The 19,731-nt window shown below is 39.3% G+C and overlaps 1 protein-coding gene across 8 annotated transcripts in view; it reads left to right on the top strand.

The window, feature by feature from the left end:
- The first annotated feature begins 7,828 nt into the window (after positions 1 to 7,828).
- The window catches only part of DMXL1 (Dmx like 1), a 64,026-nt gene continuing 52,123 nt past the window's right edge, over positions 7,829 to 19,731 (top strand). For 6 of the 8 annotated variants that reach the window (XR_014939658.1, XR_014939659.1, XM_085529609.1 and 3 more), the window contains exons 1-4: positions 7,841 to 8,045; positions 12,671 to 12,796; positions 18,435 to 18,512; positions 19,430 to 19,508. Coding sequence is in view for 6 of the 8 variants with exons in the window: in XM_085529609.1 (XP_085385735.1) it covers positions 7,959 to 8,045; positions 12,671 to 12,796; positions 18,435 to 18,512; positions 19,430 to 19,508 (370 nt within the window). In the remaining 2 variants the exon portion in view is untranslated. Of the gene's footprint in view, positions 8,046 to 12,670; positions 12,797 to 18,434; positions 18,513 to 19,429; positions 19,509 to 19,731 lie in introns of all 8 variants that reach the window. The other 2 variants (XM_085529613.1, XM_085529608.1) reach the window with 2 other exon arrangements.

Below are 19,731 nucleotides of genomic sequence, written 5' to 3' on the forward strand. Positions count from 1 at the left end.
TAAAACAGTGTGCCTTCTAAAACACAATGTCTGTTGCTTTTTTTTTTTTTTCCTGGATGTTACTCCATGACTGAATAACAGGGTGCATAAGGAGATAAGGATTAATAGGAGGTACATGATAATGTGCTCACTTTGAAAAGTATTTGAGAACTGTACTTGAAGACGACATAATTTTATAAGTTGAGTGGTTTTCCTTCTTGAGATTTTCCTGTCGCAGAACTAAGATGACATAAACTTACAGGGATCACAACTAAAGACGAGAAACTGCAGAAACTCAATCAGATAATAACAGTAAGGTAGCCAAGTAATGACATGCTGAGCCCATATTGCTTCTTCATTTCAGAGATGTAGGTTGCTGATTACTGCCTACTTCAAGGTAATAGAGTGATGTTGGTGCTTAGATTAGAGCGCACTTCAGAAATACATACGAAGGTCACTTGGCAAAACAAACTCTAAAAGAGAAGTATGCAGATAAATAAAGATATAAGAACCACAAGCCTTTCTAAATTACCAAATAAAAATTATTATTTGGACAAAGGAGTGAATCCGTGCAGTTCTGGACATGAGGAATCCAAACACAAGCAGCTATGTTCTGGTATGACAGCATGTTGTTGCTGTGTAACCAAGCTGAAATCACACTATCAGAGACCCTAATAACAAATCATATCACAGCACAACGTAAACCTTTACTTGTGCAACAACAATAACAACAACAAAACCAGCTCTGGAATTACTGTGCCTGTTAATAGTTAGTAAGTGGACAGGATTTTAAGTATGGTGGAAGATTAAAGTGCTGATTGAAACACTGCCCAATATTCTCCACTGAACTGATGGCACAGATGTGAGATAAAAGAGTAAAGTGATTTTTCTGAAGTTTACCCTCTGATGAAAGATCCAAATTCTGCACTGCTGAACTTCAGAATAGTATCTTAAAATCCAGACAGACCCCATGGGAAAGACTGATTAATATGAAATAGTAAGCAGAAACAAGGCAATAAAAGGTGCAATTGACCCTAATTAAAACAACAACAGCTGGATGGAGTTGCTGCCAGCCCCGTGCTTGGACCTCCAGGAAGGACAGAGCCTGCACATCCCCTGCTCACCTCTGCTTTGGAGGAAGGGCTTCCCTGTGCCAGCTCCCACCTTTTGGCTGTGCCCTGCAGAGGAGGGCCTGGCTCCAGCTCCCCAGCATTGCTGGCAGGTAGGGGTTGCCATGCTGAGCTGTACCAGCCCACCTGGTCCTCCTCTCTGTTTGCACGTGCAGACCCGGAGATGTGGGTCTGCCTGCAGGCCCAATTCATCAAGGAGCACAAAACATTCCCCCTGTTCCTCTTCTAAACATTGAAAACTTTCTGGAAAAATAAATATCTAAAAGATAAAGATAGAAATGTGCACCTTGTCATTAAGTCTGTGCAGATATACAGGCTATTTAGAAGCACCTTGCTAAACAGACCTATAAATAGTCACGCACTGCTGCTTCCCTCAATGAGTATGACCCGCAGCACAGAGGAATTCAAAGTCACATGTTGCAGCGCTGCAGCCAGCTGAGCAAACGGAGCTGCTGTGAGATAACAGGAAAAGATGGCTCAGGGCTCTTCCACTGAGATCAGTTAAAAAAAAAAAAAGTAGAAATCAGTGTGTATGTCACTGAGGATCGGGAAATAGGCTGGAAGGAATAAATCTCCTGCATGTTGAAGGCCAGCTCAGGTGACATCTGCATGTGAAAGAGTCACAAACACAGCCATGTGCCTGTAATGCTGACAGAAAGGACACCCAGCAGCCAGAGGGCACAAAACTGGCAGCTCTGTCTTGCTTGTGGCTGCATGAGATCACACAGAGCTCCATGTTTTGGAGTTTTCTGTAGCTTGAGCTGCTCCTCACTCTGATTTTTGCTGTCATGTGAACGTGTGTGACCTTGTTAGGCCAAGAATTTTGTTCTGGTGCTGCTACCAAGGGTTATGCAACAGTAAAAAAGGGAAAACAGTTGTAATCCATCAGTTCTGTGTATCCTTCTCAGCTGTAAAATTAATCCAGCACCATCTCTCACTTCCTCCTTCTGATCAGTCAGTAGCATCCACTCTTCCCTTAGGAAGGAAATAAACAATTTGCAGATATTTCTTCTTGTTAGAAGCTGACAAACCTAGGATCCAATGTATTATTGCATGACTCACGTTCTGCTTTCATTTCCAGTTTCTTCAGTCATCAGACCAGCAGATAGCGTGCAAATGTGCATCACTGGATCATTTTACTTTCTTTCACAAAGCTTAAAAATTCTTCCAAATCTACTATTTATGATACTGTTATGCAAAACAGACCTATAAACATTACTATTTCCCAAACCTGAAATTGATTTATGTTCTTTATGTGTGTACAAAGTCAAAGCACTCGTAACTAAACTGGCTTAGCTCATGGTTACCAAAAATGTCTGTTCTAGAACTGCAAAAGCAGTACCAAAACAAAGATGAAATGCTTCACTGATACTTTCCTGCAGACCATTGTTTTAATTACTTGTGTAACAGCTCTCCAGTGGAAATCTGCAGTTATTGCAGTATTTTCACCTAGCCATGACCAATGCCAAATTGATTATATATATATAATCAACTATATATATATAATATAATCAATTATATAATATACATGCTACATATATTATGTATTATATATAATATATATATATAATATAATAATTGATTAATTGATTATATATATATAATTGATTATATATATATATATATTAACATATCATTTTATGTTTCCTGCTGCTTACTGCATAGCCCATTAAAATAACCGAAGATCAATTTCTTTTTATTTATTTATTTTTCTTCCCCCCCCCCCCCCCAAATATTCTTGCTGCTAATGCAAAAATGGTAGTGCTCTATCTAGGAAAAAAGAAAAAAGAAAAGAAAAAAGCCCCACACATTATTTTAGTACTATTTATGTAACATAAAAACATGATGATCTTTTAGAATTGTAAAAACCTCGTAAACCAAAGGGTGGTAAGCTTTTGGCTTAGTCATCTAGTCATGAAATCTTTAAGGATTCATATTTCTTCACGTTCCAAGTAATCACTGCTGACTGCTGTGCACTATGAAAACAAGCCAAGTAATGTGCATTAGGGATGATTCACGTCCTCCCTTCTGTGTGCTCACAAAGCCACACACGTATTCATATGCACACAAAAAAATCCCTAACAGGTAAACATGAGAGTTACATGTAACATGGCAGTCAAGTGCAGGAAACAGTTCCCTAGACTGAAGACTGAAGTTTCAGCCTTTTGAATGCTGAGTTTTACTTTTATTATTTTTAGTACTTTTCCTTTCTGAACTAGTATACTCAAACATAAAACAAGAGGGTAGATTATATTTGATGTCTATCAAACTGCTTCTCTCTCCTTCTGGAGGAAGGCTGAGTTTTCCTGTTTTTGCTTAAGGAGAAAACTGAGAAAGCTACAAAAGCAAACAGAATGGATATCATACTTCTCGCTAGCAGTCCCTTTGCAAAGTCCCTCAGGAAAAGCAGAAGCAATACACTTAATGTAAAGTTCAAACAAGAGCTCCGTACAGACAGTGGTACTGATAAAGCACTATGCATCACTGCGAGAGAACCACAGTGGCCTCTGCAGTGGAAGTTCGGCAGTTAACACACACTGGAATTGCAGAACATAAATGTATTTCTGCTCCTCCAAAACTGATTTCTCTGCAATGCAGCTGACAGCCTACCCTAACCAGTTTCAAGGTTTTGCATGTGCACTAACCGTACTTGCAAATAAAGGTCCACACAGCTGCTTATACTGTGTCTGTTCACATTTTAGCATTTGTAAGTTTGAAGAAGATTTTGTGTTTTAAATCACTGCCTGTGAAGATGACAGAACATGGAAGGAAAGGCTGACACAGCCTAGCCCAGATCTGAGTCAAAGTACTTAAGTCTAACAATATTTGGAAGGACACCTGCGTCCTGACAAATGCTCTTATTTCTTTTTTCTCTTACTTCCTCTTAGGCTTGGTTCTTCTCAGGTGTATGACCCTGCTACAGCAGGATTTCTCCTGTTCTGCGCACATAAAATACCCTATGACATTCTCTGTAGGGAGAAGAGCACCTTCCACGTGTTACACCTCCCTTTTCTCATACAGTACATCCCACATCCTGGTGTAGTCCTCCTGGACAACTGTAATACAAAAAATAAAGAAATATAACTTCTTTCTCTTCCTATATTACTGTGAAAGCTTTGCTGCTGCTCCTGCATTCTCTGCCAGGAAGGCAGCTGTCCGCTGTCCTGCTGTCTGTGACCGCAAACATCTTTGTTGCTGTCTGCTCCACCAAATGTCTGTGTGTGTGCAACTACCAGCAATATTAGATAGCCCCTTATCTTATCAAGGCACCACAGATAGCCCTGTGCTACACTGCAAAGACTCCTATTTTCCTCTGTGCATTGTATGTACACTGACTGCAAATAGGGGCTATGGCAAGGGCAGAAATTTGCAGCTACCCCTGACAAGCACCTTCTGTGAAATCAAGTGTTTTGTATAGCAAAAATCTTTCCTGATGAGTGTCTGCAATGGAACACTAGCATTCATGTGCAAACAAACAGTGCTATGCTCCAGGAATAATCAAACTGTAAAAGGAATGCTATATGTATCTTCTTAGCACTGCTCTGCTACACGTGGCACTTGTAATCACTTTCATTCCAGCCCTTTGGGGTGTTGCTCCCTCTTAACGTTCACTAGAAACTCATTGAATATGACAGGATAAAGGCCCACATGCTTTAAAAAGCTCTTGGTCCCATTCAGTTGTTCAGACAGGGATTAAAACTGCTGCAGGCAATAGCAGAGTGGTAAATATTGACTCAGCAGTAAATAAAATCAGCCCATTGAGGTGGAGTGTACAGTATGTGCTGGGGGAAGAGTCATGAGAAAGCAGTATTGCTCTTGGGCAGATTAAACAGTTTACAACACAAAACCACATGCTGTTTCAGGAAAGTCACAGTCTTCATTAAAAATGAAAAATAAAACAAACAAACACTGAGTATTTACAGTCACAGCAAAAATAAAATAAGGAAATTGCACTTTCGTTATTAATCTAGTTGAAAAGTTATCATCTTCAGCTGCAAAACAGACTGAATTTCATATTGAGAGACGACCTTATCCTAGAATCATAGAATCATTTGAGGTGGAAGGGAACATTAAAGGTCATCTAGTCCAACTCCCCTACAATGAGCTCCATCAGGTGCTCAGAGTACCATCCAACCTGGCCTTTAAACTCTCCAGGAATGGGGAATAAACCACATCTCTCAGCAGCCTGTGCCAGTGTTTCACCACTCTCATTGTAAAATCCTTCTTACTTATATCCAACCTAAAGCTCCTATCTTTTAGCTTGAAACCATTTCCCTTTGTCTTATCATAAGGGGCTAAAGAGTCTGTTCCCTCCTTCCTCATAGTTCCTCTTTAGATAATGACAGGCCGCCCTCAGGACTCTAGCAGCCTTCTCCTCTCCATGCTACACAGCCCAAGCTCTCTCAGTCTGTTCTCGTATGAGACATGTTCCATTCTTGGGATCATTTCTCTGGCCCTCCTCCAGAAATACCACTGTATCTAAAAGTATGCACATGTAAATTTTAGATCCTGCCCAGAATTGTGTTAGAGAATTGTTCAATTTGTTATTGACAAAATAGAGTATGGTTAATGCCATTTTCTCTCATAGAAACATAAACTTTTTATCGCCAGTTAAAGAAATCCGGATGACATACAAATGATCAAGTAACAAGAAAAACAACAATTTTAATAGATCTTTTCAAACCTCTTAAGTGTTCCAGGCATGAGTGGAACTACATTAGTTCCACTAAATTCAGTAACTATAATGTTATTTTCCACTTAGTATGTAGCAGTCAGCCATGAATTTAACACTAGGCTTAAATTTTGAAGTCCAAATAGTCTGAGCTCCTTGTTTTTATGTTTCATAGAACTACCAATAGACAGGGTTTGTATGGTGGAAGGAATGCAAAGATCGACTCTTCTTGATCAGATTGTTCTTCTCTAATTTGGGAGACAAAAGATAATGTTTACAAAGTCCTTAACTGAACAGACACACTGTAGATGTGCATTGGGATGCCTGAGGGTAGGAACAAGGCTCCCTTAATGAAATGTAGCAAGCAGAAAAACAAGTAAACAACTCCTGAGCTTTCCTTGTTTACCACTAACACTGCTGGCGTAAAAACAAAAAGTGAGACTACCTGATGAAGCAGACGCAAGTGAAGAGGTGGAGGATGCGCCTGAGTGGGAAACAGCTTATATAAATGGCTTGTTCCACAACAAGCAAAGAAATAAATCTGATGTTTTCAGCTTGACCTTAAATCTGCTGTATCTCAGAGAAAAATAATGGAAATAATAGACTTGTTGAATAACTTAGAGTTTACATTAATAGGACAAATACGTTCTGGTAAACAGCACTGCATAATGCATAATCCTGTGAATATCAAGTCACATAGTGCACACAAATTCAGCATTGGTTGGACTGGATGATCTTAGAGGTCTTTTCCAGTGTTAGTGATTCTATTCCCCAGTAAAGGCAAGCTGGGAGGAGCAAACCAAGCTTTAAAGGCTCCTGTAAAAGATGCAAAACCAGCCAACCAACAAACCAAACACAGCCAAATTTCCATTTTCTAAATCACTGGTGTTCACAGCCTATTTTATAAATAAACAAAGAGCAGGTGGAAAATGTATTAACCAGTAGCCTCTCTGTAATATTCTTCAAAAGCTGCTTTAATTTCAGCCTGTGAAAGGAAGGCAAAACTCACAATATGAATGGAAATTTTAAAGGCTTGTAATTGTCAAGTGTTAATTGGCAAGCCTGAAGGATCTAATAATGGATTTCACCTTGGAAACAGCTACTTTAAGCTTGTAAAATGGAAGCCAAGTGCCAAATAAAGGATGAATAAATCAAAATATCTTCACTCGTACCTTCTACGAAAGGATACCAGTCAGTGCGTATCTTCTTCATCAAGTAAAGGTTATATCAGAACAGGAGGCAGTGCGCTGCAAATGTTAAGAGAAGTGACAACGTGAACTGTTACAAAATACCTTTCGCCAGATGAAAACAGAACAAAAAATAAAAAGCAAATGTCACTGCAACCTGAAGGCTAGGGATATAAAAGGCAGGGTACTGAGGAAATAGAAAAATGAAGCTGTTTCCAAAGGAAGGTTTCATGAAGTGGTTGGCTGTTTAGGACAACGCTAACAAATGCCTATTTTTATGTATTTATGCATTTTATGTTTTCCCAAGATGCCATGCAGTGTTTTCACTTGTTTACATTGCTATAAAGCCATGAAAGCCAAGAAGAGAATCGAGCATGCTTCATTATTCCCACTTGGGTACATAGGGTGAACCTTAGACCTCTGGGATCCTAGCCAGCACTTTTCTTCTTGACCTCACCGAGGTCACAGCCTCGCTTCAGGCATCCACAGCCCAGCAATACCTTGCAGAAAGATCAAGGGCAAGAAAGAACAAAACTCAAAGAGTATATGAGGCGGAACAGTTGTTTCCTGGACTACAGAGTCCTTATTGGGGGTTGAACTCAATGATCTCTAAGGTCCCTTCCAACCTGACCTTGAACACACCTCAAGGGATCACAGAATTATCAAGGTTGGGAAAGACCTAGAAGATCATCTAGTCCAACCATTACCAATACTTCCCAGCTAAATCATATTCATCAACACAACAAGGATAAGGCACCTGTGCCACCACCTCAACACTCTGTGAGGAGAAATAACAGTACGCAGGCGCAGGGCCGAGAGCGGCGCTTAGTAGGAGCTCCCGCGAGAGGCGCTGCGTGAGGAGGGCGGGCCGGTGCCGGGGTGTGGAGGCTCCGCCCCGCGGCATGTGCCACTGCCTCCACCGCCCGCAGGAGGAGGGACGCCCGGGCTGCTGCGGCGGCCCCCGGCAGCGCCGGGTGCCTGAGTGTCGTTATGAACCTGCACCAGGTGCTGACGGGGGCCGTGAACCCCGGGGATAACTGCTTCTCCGTGGGGAGCTTGCACGACCAGCCGTTCACGGTGAGTTCCCCGCCGGGGCCCGGCAGATCGGAAAGGAGCTGCGTCAGGTCGCTGCCTGCTCTGGGCTGAACGCGGCGGGGCCTGCGGGGAACCGGGGGGGTGCGTCCGTAACTTGCCGTGCTTGGGGCCGTGAGCGGGAAGATGGAGGCGGCGGGGCGGCCCGTTATATAAACGAGGGCCCCGCGGTGCCGGAGCCGAGCCCGGAGCTCGGCCTGACGGCTTCGAGATCACCTCTGAGTGCAGGGCCGCGCCGTGCAGAGCAAACGTTGGGTGAAACCTTCTGTCAGTCCTAGTCCTTTCATCCTGGTGCTCCCATTCACTGCTGTTCTGAGAGCGGGGTTGTGCAACTTTGGCCTTGCCTGGTTATGCCTTTGCTTCCGAAAGCCCTCAGCTGTCACTAGAGGACACGTACTGAAGTTGGGAGACTTGTTAAATGGAAGCCGTTGTCACTTTGCTTTCCCAGAGTACCAAACTGTATGGTTTCAGATATCCAGAAATGTAAAAGACCCATTTGGGGAATGATTTAGTTAGAAGCCAAAGTTTGTTTTACTTCACCATTGATGTGCTAGTAAAATACGGACACAGGAAGCTTCCCATTTTGACATAATTGTTTTTTGAGGGAGAAAGGTGAAGCTTTCACTGAAGAGCACTGTCTGCTCCTTCAGAAAGTGTCAGTGCAACATAAATGAGGTCAAAAGAGTAATAAATCTCTGTCTGGGGCGAAAGAAGTGATCAGAGAGTCCAGCTTTCACTGGCTGCTGTAAGGTCTCTTGTTCACAAGAGCTGTTTTGACATCAATACAGTGGCTGTGTTTCCTGTACACACACTGATCTTGACTTGGTTTTCCCCTTTTCTTCAGAAGGTTATTAATGGATTTCTCTTCCTCAGATTTAAAGCTGCCAGCAGAAATACCTTGTCTTGTTGCTTTTTTGTTGGCTTTCTTTATTCTTTTTTCTTATATATTTTTTTAAGTTGTCATTTATTTGATAGCATTATATTAAATTCACTAGATTGTTCAGAAAGATAAACAAGTAAAATATATTTTTTTTGGGTGGGGGAACAAAAGGCTTAACTGTCAGAATGTGAAACAGGAAAATTGAGTGCTCTTTTGCTGTATCATAAAACATTAATAAAAAAGGAGGAAAGGGAAACACGCTTTTCCCACCTAAGCCAGTTTATGTCTCATGTGTGAGGAGTTTAAGATGTTTAAGATCCCTTCCAACTGAAGGCTTTCTGTGAGTAGTATTCAGCCCTGGCAAACAGATTGTGTTGTATTTGCATTCAGCCCAGCAGAAGAACTTGGTTCTTTTCGTGCATTATGAGGCGTAACCACCCTTGAGATCCTCTGATGTTAAAAGTGGCCCTGAGGAGCCCTGTGAGTTTCCTCAGATACAGTAGCTCAATTGGCAGCACAGAAGAAACAAAAGGAAAGGTGATTGCAGTTTGGTAAGCTTCCAGTCTAGGAGCTGAGGAGAGACCATTTCCAGAGAGCACCTCTGTCCTGCTACGTGCCATCCACTGATCTGCTTCATCTGGGAGCTTTGCATCATGTTAGGCCCAGCAGAGTTCTGCACTGTCTTCATAGTTTGCATCATCAACCCATATATGTTTGCTTGTTCCTTATACCTATATGAATATATAAGCCAGCAGGTTTGCTGGCCGCTAGATCAGATCACCCAAGCTCCCATCCATCCTGTCCTTGAACACCTCCAGGATTGGGACATCCACAGCTTACCTGTGCAGCCTGTGCCAGCCCTTGACCAGCCTCTTAGTGAAGAATTTCCCTTGTCTTACTACTACAATCTCTGGTAAAGAAAGTCTTCCCACATGTAAAATGAAGTCCCAAAACATATTTCACTTCCTAATTTCAGGCTTGTTTTGCTGTGTCGCCAGGTAGTGAAGGCCATCTTCCCCCAGCTTAAACTAGTTCTACCTTGGTTATTTGTATAGCAGAAGAACAGTGTGTTGTTTAATAAATATTACAACAACATGGTAATGTAAACAGCATCTCCTTGTCTCATAGCGTAAAGTCATCTTTTTTGTAGCTGCTTCTTGTCCTGTAGAAAACAGAATGCAAACTATTGTGGATAAGGCCTGCTGTAAAAAGTTGAATGGAAGTTGAGTAATTGACAGTACTCATTTTTGTTGTATGTGAGACTATTTGGAGTACAGGATGTAACCATTACTACTGAGCACTGACTTCCATTCGTTACACAGTGCTGAAATACCTTGTGCAGTTTTCTGCGGTGAATATATAAACAAAGTATAAAACTAGTCCAGAAGTTAGTTTGGTGCTCTTATTTTGAATGCTACTGCTTAGAAGCCACCATCTGGGCTGGAGTGTGGGCTCCGGTAAATGCTTGTGTGAATAATTTCACAGGGACTGCTTGAGCAAAGAACAGCATGGGGGCAGCAGCAATGGACAGCTTAAGTCAGTCTCCTCTGCTGAAGTATCTGGTTAGCAGGACATATCACAGGACTAGGTTGTTAGGCAAGGGGAGGAGAGAGAGACTGTTGCAGTTACATTGAGCAGACAGCTTAGTTACCTATTCCAACGTGTTTTTCTGTTGAATGTTACTTAGCTTTCCCTTCTGTATGCTGTGCCTTTTGTCCTTGAAATGGTGTTTTTCCTGTGGGTTAACTTTAACTAAACATCAGAAGTTAACTTCCTGAATTGTGGGTGTCCCACCTGTTGGCTTGCCTGGGCTGTACTGAGTGAAGAGATGTTTGCTAGGGATTGGGAAGTCAGGGTGACCAAGTGTGGTCTGAGATGTCTGAATAGACATGTGTAGGAGTGATTCTTTCTTTCTGAGATGTAATTTTTTTTTATTGGGTAATGTGAAGAATGACCAAAATGTAAGGATAGAACGACTGTAGGTTTGTTGTTGTTGTTGTTTGCTTGTTTTCAGAGAATGAAGATCCTAGAAAGACATTTGTTTTACTCCAGCCATAGCTTGGATTCCTGAGTGCATTTGTAGTTTCTTGTTGGAACAGGAGTTCTTACAGTATTTTAAGCCCTTGTTTATGATGGAAACATTGATGAAAATATGAGTTCTGAAAGACTCTGGTGTTTGAGAGTTTCTTCATAGTTCTTCCAGTGCAATATCCAAGTGTACTCGGAATTGTTTCTTTTTCTGCTATGTAAAAACTGGTGGAGCTCTTGATCCAGTTAAAATGCTTAGTTTACAGAGTCCAGAATTGCTGCTAGTGGTTTGTTTTACTCTTTATGCTTTTTCTTATTCACCTTGGTGGGAATATTGTAATCCTGCATGATCTCAGGCTTGTTTGTTGGTGTGGAAGGGAGAGAACCATCTGGGGATGACTGTTAAGGCTGTCAAGTGCTGATGAGGCCTAGAAGGTCAAACAGAAGAGGTGGAGGGCTTCGTGCAGTATTTGGCACTTCATTCTTCTGAAAGCATTTCTAATAAAGCTGTGTTTTCTCTTCAGTGAGACTTGTAGTTTCTTAAAATTGCCTTGATGCAAAGCAGTAAATTCAACACTATGACTTCGGGAAAATATTTATATATTGTACTTCTGAGTAACCTCTGCCAAGTAGGCTATGAATTTAATTAATGAGTCAGCAAGTGGGATAGTTACTGACAAAAGAAATAAATGTTCTTTGAGGAATAGGTTGAAAGTTTAATGTCTCATTGTGATGTGAAAATAACTTCAACATTTGTATAGAAAATAAGTATTAAGTCTCTTTTGAAATGAGTTTTAAATCAGAATTTGCAGTTCAGTATACACATTTGTAATAAGTGATCTTGTTTTGACTGGAGGAACAATGGCACTAGAAACTCCTTCCAGGTGAAGAGGAGACAGGAGAGGAAGGGGTAGGATGTTTAATAGTTAATGCATATATTTATCCTGAAGAAGTATTTTAGGCAGTACTTTCAGCTATCAAGTCATTTTAAGTCTGGCTTGGTGGTCAGCAGATTGGAAAAATGAATACTGGTAGAGGATGATGATCATTTTACAGAGTAAGATTGTTTTTGTGAAACATCACTGAACATACTGTCAGGGAAACTAGCTTTACACTGAATTTTTTTTTTCTTCATTTGTTTTAATATATGAAATAGTGAGATATCCTAGAGGAGGTTTGGCCAAAAGTGTTCTTCAACCAGAAACACCTGAAAACATGACAATCATGTTCTGAATTTGCAAGTATAATGTTACATTTTTCTGCATTAATTTTTTTCAAGTCAAGAGACTTTTCCATTACATGTGCTAGAACTAGTGGGGCTGGTTCTAAGGGTTGATCCTTAATATCAGTGTTCTGCAGACTCCCATCTGCAATTCTTGTGTTTTCTTCTTGAATCTTTTTGACCTCATAGACCTCATAGACTTTTTTGTAACTCCATTTTATCTCTTCTGTCTTGAACTTCTTTTTCATCACAAGGTGTGTTGTGGTGGACTTCGAAGCATCTTCTGTTGCTTGATTGAAATTGTAGACACCCATTTGATCTTTGTAAATGTCTGTGAGTTGTGCGTAGATAGAATACACAGGCAATGCCATTTCACTGGTATGCTTTAAGTGTCTATAGCTTTACCTAATTCTCAGATTCTGCTTTTTGTGAGTTTTTTGTGTTTATTTTTGTTCTGATTTGTTTTTGTTTTGTTTTTAGGCATATGCATCAGGATGCGATATCGTTGTATTAGGAACTGACTTTGAAAGATTACAGATAATCCCAGGAGCAAAACATGGAAACATTCAAGTGGGATGTGTGGACTGTTCAATGCAACAGGGAAAGGTATGTGGTGCTTCTAATAATAATCTTGGAATGTCATGTTAAGTCATGGGTGTCCAACCTCTAGTCTTGCATGGGCCACACTGAGTGAGGATGAATTGTCTTGGGCCACATATAAGACATATAACGTAGTTAATAAATATAAGCAGAAACTTAGTCTGTTTTGATGGAAGTGGTTGTAATTCTTAGTGAGTTCCCAAGGTGTTCATCGGAGATCTTTGATTTCATACTTGAAAACGGTTGTTTGCTTGTGTACATACTGCCAGGAAGCAATAATATGGTTAAGGCATTATTGCAAGACTGGGGATAAGTTTATCTGATAAAGGTGCTACAAAAGTCTGGTAAGGAAGCATAATGAAAGTTTTGAATTAAATATCTATGAACTCTTCACATTCAATTTGAAAATTTGCATGTAATATATTTACATTGACTGAAAATGCATTTGCAAATATGCCCCAAAATGAATAACTTTTCAGCCATCTTAAATCCTTTAACAGAGTGAAAAGCAAGAGTGTATGTTTTTCACTGTTCACAGAACTGTGTTTAGACAGCGTATCAAAGTGTACAAAAATTATTTACTATAACTTGAGTTAGCACTTTACTGTGACCTTTCTGTGTCCTGGTTTTGTGGTTTGTTGGTAGTTGTTGAGTGATGGGAGCATGCCTGGGGCTGGGCCAAGCTCATCAGCAGGAAGGAGCTGCTACCATGATTGCAGGGGATGGGCTGCAGTGTGGGCTGGGCTGGACCACGTGCAGTGTGTGGGTTGGACATGTCTATGTTGAGAACTTAGAGTATGGATGCTTTCAAGTTAAAACATATATGCTAGATTGAAGGTGAAAATGGCTGATTGCTTTATCTGTTTATTTTTGGTTAGCAACATAGCAAATAGGAAATAATAAGCATAGCAATGAATTTGGAGAAGCTAAGGTGGGGCTACACAGGAAGATGCGTAAAGGAAAAAAGTAAAATTACCAAAGTATTTGTAAGGTGGGAGCAAAAGTAGTTTATTTACTCTGGGTTTAGTCATTGCCAGACTTAGGCATGTCAGTGATGAGCGGCAGATAGGTTAGTTTACTACAAAAATAATTTCTATATCATAAAACATAAACAGTATATCATTCAAGTAATTAATAAAGGCTTAAAATAGAGTTGTTTACGGACAGAATTTTCCGTTTTTTAGTATTATAAGGTGATAATATCAGTGTCTTGCACATGTGAGCTTTTAAGTTGCTGACAGCTTTGGTTAGATTCTGGTGTGTTCTTCCTCAGGTGAGATCTCTGCATGAAAACTGTTTTGTGTTTACACGTGAAATCTGTGAATGACCATCTAGATGATCCATAGCCACTCTATTCCTATGTTTTAATATTTGAGTGATAATTCTTGTAAGGGTAGTGCGGGAACATTGATGAAAATGTGGAAGTGTTCTCCTCTCTGCCTTTGGTAGTCTTAAGCTATAAAGAATGCTGTGTTTCTCCACTGTGAAAAACAAACAAACAAAAAACTGTTGTTTGAGCTCACTAGGAAGTTCTGGATGGACAGGTCATTGTATTTCCAGTTTGCTCCTGCAGAGGTTCTTTTCTTCTTACTGCTACATCAATACCGACACAGATTTCTCATCCACTGACCTGCAGATTACTCTTTGATCCTTAAGATCTATAGGAAGGAAGAGAATGCAAATAATGCAGATTAGTTTGGCTGTAATTTTGAACCTGTCTTGAAAGCATCTATTGATAACCTGTAGTTTATGAATTATGCACCTTTTTAGTTTTTCTCTAAACTGCTGTCGAGCATCATCTACAGACAGTAGGACTCTGAAGAATCTGCATCATTCTCCATCTGAATGATAGAGTTAGTTTGTAAAGGGATTGTTAGCAAGTTATGAAAGTAATGAGTTCAGATTTTCCTGTTTTTGCCCTCTAAATCTAATTCTAATTTACTGAATGGCTAATGGATTGGGAAGATACTTTGAAGAAGCAACAGCTTAGTAGTTTGTGTTTGATCAACCTCTTCTTTGGCTTTGAAGCACTGAGTAGATTATTGCCACTGTCGTCTTTCTTCCTACTCTACTTTTGGGAATAAACTACAGTTCTCACTGATTGAGATTGTGGGGTGGGGGGAAAGAATGTATGATAATTTCTAATTTCCCCGATGGATTATGCATTTCCTCTATAAAGATTTGCATGAAAATGGCTTTTACAAGGAAGTCAGTATTATTTTAAGCCACTGAACCTTTTTTCCTTTGGTTGCAAACAACTTGGTAATGAACAGTTTATTCGGAGTATTGTACTTGTTCTTCTTCCACCCAGTGTAAGCTACAAACCTCTCTTCTAATTAATATGAGAATTAAGACCAGAACTTTAATTAATGCATGGGGAAAAAAAATCACACAGTGTGACTTTTGTAAATATCTGACAGTGCACAAGAAGGTAGCACTGGCTTCAGATCATTTGAAATATTTGATGTTTTTTTTTAGGCGTCTTAGCTGGGAACAGCGCTGCTAGTAAATAGATGAGATTTAAGTTATTTAGCACCGTGTTTTACTAATGTTAAAGAAAAAAATAGATACTAATTATAATTTTGATTTAGTTTACATGCTGATGTTTCTACGTTATTACAGTGAGACCAGTTCAGTTCCTGGTTTGGACAAAGGTGAGGGCAGGCAGTGTTGTTGCCCTAGAGGCAGGTGCTTCATTCCTGAACATTGATGCAAGAATGGCTGTAACCTTTTTCTTACAGCTAAGTAAATCTTCTCTACCTCTGACCAATAAAAGGACTTAAGAATATAATACAAGTCTGGTTTCCTTCTGAGCAATTATTGTAGTAATTTAGGATGCTCTTCAGCACACAAAACTCCTTTATACCTTTCAGAGACATGCTGTTCAGTGAGGACAAATGAAAGTGTCAATATTGCTGCAGAACCTTATGAAACTTCCAGGGGTAACATTTGGCATGCGAATGTTTGTTTTAAAAGCCAGTGTTACAGTGGTAGACAGAATATCTATCTGCATTTGGAAAAAAAATTAGGGAAAAGAAAAAAATCTAATCTGTATGATTTATGTATAGACATATGTGTTGAGATTTAGGATGAAATTACTGGAATAAAAAATGTGAGGTACTTTGAATGATTTTGAGATGGCAGATATTAATCTTGGGTGTAAGGAAAGGTTTATTTATGTGTTTTGTAACTGATGAAATTATTGTTGGCATTTATGGGTCAGGCTGATGCTAGCTTACATAAAAATTTATTTAGCTGTATTCACTTTAACACAGAGGGCTTCTTTTAAAACTGGATCTACAGTTTTAGTTTAAAATTTGTATGACTTAGGCATAGTGACATTTACACTCTTTGTAACTCTTACACTCTGACATGAAGACATTTACACTCTTTACATTTTTCTGGATGATGGTGAAATCATAATGTTTACAAAGTGACCCTGCCTACCTTTAATGTTGCTTATAGAAAAAAAGTATGAGGGAGAACTAGTCCAATTTTAGCCTGTGTTCTGTTGTGTGAATGTCATTATTTATGTACTTGGGAAACTGTTGGGTAGCCTAGAGAGCCTAGTTTTGCAAAATGGTATTTGTTGCTGTATAAAGCCCTAGGATTTCAACTTAACTTTTTTTTTTGTTTTGTTTTTAATTTTTTTTCTCCATTTGTTTTACAAATGAATATTAAGAGTGAACTTGGTACGAGAGGCATTCACTGTGTTAGGTTAATTTTTCTTCTCTGGGTTATTTTGGACTGGGAGATGTGGAGAGAGAGAGAGAAATGGAGAACATTTTATTTTTGCACTTCAAAATATTACCGAATTGTTTCAGTTCCTTACGTGTGTGGAGTTTTCTTGTTTTCACCTGCAATTTGAAGTTGTCCGTTGTCAGCATTATCTCTGCAAACTTGTAATTTCTGTAAATCTCTGTGTTTTAGAGTAGTTTTAAACGATGTTGTCTTTCAAGGATTTTAGCATGAGGCCTTTCAGTTAGGATTGTAGAATGGTTTGCTTTCTAAGAGAGCTTTAAAGATTATCTTTTTCTAGCCCCCTGTTGCTATACCACCATGCTTAAAGCCACATCCAGACTGACCTTGAACACTTCTAAGGAGAGAGCAACCATAACCTCTCTGAGCAACTTGTTCAAAAGTTTCACAGCCCTCGTAGTAAAAATTGTATTCCTAAAGTTTAATCTGAATCTACTCTCTTTTAGTTTAAAACTGTCATCCTTGTTCCATTTATACATGTAGTTCCTAGTTTAAAAAATAAAACAGCAACAAAAGAACACTCCATCTCTTTTTACAAGCCACCTCTGAGTATTGAAAAGCTTGGAGCCTTCCTTTCTGCATACTGAAGCCCAATTGCTTCAGCCATTCTTCGTAGAAGAGATGCTCCAGCCCTCTGACCATCTCTGTGAACCTATATATATATCTTATATCTCTTATATCTATCCCAGAATATAGTTTGAATTTTGGGATGCAGATGTTGTCTGCCTGCTCATGTCCAGCTTTTCACCCACCACCTCCACATGCTTACTTGCAGGGTCATTTCCCATTCATTCACTAATATTTGGGATTTTCTTGATCCCACCATGCAGGACACTTGGCCTTGTTGAACCTCATTAGGTTAATGTGAGCTCATTACTTGAGCATGTCCAGATCCCCTTGGGACGGCATTCTGTCTTATCACCTGTGCTACTCAGTTAAGTGTCATCTGAAAATTTGCTGAGTGCAAATTCCATCTCAAAGTCTCTGTCTCTGACAAAGTGTTAAATAGTACTAATCCTGATACAGGTCCCTGAGTAACACCACTCAACACCACTCATCACTGGTCTCCTGTCCTTGAGCTGTTGACCAGGCATCTCTGCACACTCCAGCCAAATCCTTACCTACCAAATAGTCTATACTTTGAAACCCGTGTCACTCTAATTTAGAGACAGGGACATATAGTTATTATCAGTCTTTGTAACAAAGTCACTTAAACTTGCCTTTATTTAGATGCTTTGACTTCTCATTTTGTCTAATTCAGATTTGAGATGGCTGATACCCCTGGGAAAATGAGATTTTGAAATAACAATGCTACCTACACTGCAACTTTCTGGAATAATTTTATGCTAGCATTTAGTAACTGTCCAGATTTCATGTTCTTTTGTGTAGGATGTTTGACTTTTGTGGCTCGTATTTTCAAAATTAACATTTTGTTAATGTAGCACATGAAAGTGCTAGGGAGATCTATGAATGCAGTCCGAACTGATGGTGTGTCTATTTTTCAGACTGTGAAGGTGGCAGACTCCTTACATATTAACTATGGGAAGCGTATTGATAGTGGGTTGGTTGCTCCAAGCAAGAGGCCTTACTTGCAGAGCATCCCTCATAAATCTAATTAAAAAAGAAATAGAAGAACAAGAACAAAAATGCATGAGTCTGTGTTGTCAAGTGGTTCATTAGGACTAGTGTGTAACTCAAAGATTGTATTGTTAATGTTACCAACACCTGCTTCATAATTTTGTTAAATGTCTTTTTTTTCATGTTACCTAAGGGGTGTAGATATATTATCTTGAAGTGAGAAACAGAATTCCGTATTTTAGTCTTGTTTATTTTACAGCTTGTTTTTTTTATGCATGTGTTTATATATATATGCAATTTGCTTTAGATTGCAGCTTCGTATGGAAATGTGGTTTGTATCTTTGAGCCAGTTAGTCTCTTGAAGCAGAGCAGCAGACATCATAACGTAAGTAATTCATTGCTCCTTAATTTCAGTTACTCAATTGTAAAGCTTGACTCATTTCTCGGGTTTGCTTTAAAGCCAAATTTGCTTTTGTTTGTCTAAATTGGGTGATGCAGTGATCTGTGGGAAGTGAAAATGGTAGTAGGAGAGCAGAGGCATGTTATTTGAAATAGTTTTAGTAAAAACAGGTTATACTGTAATACTTCATGTTACATATATCTAAGTCTATAATTAGTATCGTGAAAATTCCAGAATCTAACAAGACAAGCACGTCATTGCACTCCAAAGAGTATGTCCATTGTCATACAGATTCCTTTTTGAACCACCTTCTGTAGCCCTTCTGTGCTGAGGTGTTTTATAATTGGTATTTTAACTACAGTTTATGGAAGTGCATATTCCTCGTTTGAATAACTTCTGTAGAGATGGGTCTGGTATTTTTGAAGTGCAGGATGATTAGTTTAAAATTGTCTGTGAAATAATGAATCTAATCCTCCAGTTGTCCCAGGGAAAGAAGGAATGATTGAAAAACAAACTAAACCCCCAAAGAAATAGTCAACTATCTTCAGATTTTCTGGGTGGGGGGATGCGGGGGAAGTAGAAAACCCCCTGAACTTACTGAAATCCTTCAGCAATACAGTGGATATAAAATATGAGGTGCATTTATTGCATTTCACTTTTTGATTTTTATTTTCCTGAAGTCAAACTTTCCCTTTGAAAAACTCAGATTCTAATGATGGTGCAGTGTACTAAAACTTTTCCAAGCTGAGATTTTTTTCAAGTTACAAGTGAGTAGTAATTTATTTTTATGCATACTCCTCATAGAAGTTGGAGAGTGCAGTGAAGGTATGATATTTTTATTACAGAATGCAAGGGAAAGAAAGTATTTTCATGCTGAAGTTTGTGAATATTTAATGTTTCAGCAGTTGCATTATCAGTGGCAGAAGAATGCTCAAATCTTACTGGATGGTATAGCACATAATTTAACGTGGGATCCCACAGGTAAGAATAGAATATTAAAAAGCACTTAAATCATTTGCTATCTCAAATATTTCTTAGTAAAATTTTACTATTCTTTGGAAACATGGAAAATACTCATTTTGTTCTACCATGATAGAGAACATCAAAAATGAGATGAAATCTGCAGTTGGTGGAAAGTGTCCCTCCTTGTTAGAGAAGGGCCAAAACAGTATCTGTATGGTATTATCTGATTATTCTACCCTCA

This window comes from Coturnix japonica, chromosome Z (assembly GCF_054131305.1).
Source record: "Coturnix japonica strain WE chromosome Z, WE-NBRP24, whole genome shotgun sequence".
NCBI classification, from domain to species: Eukaryota; Metazoa; Chordata; class Aves; order Galliformes; family Phasianidae; genus Coturnix; species Coturnix japonica.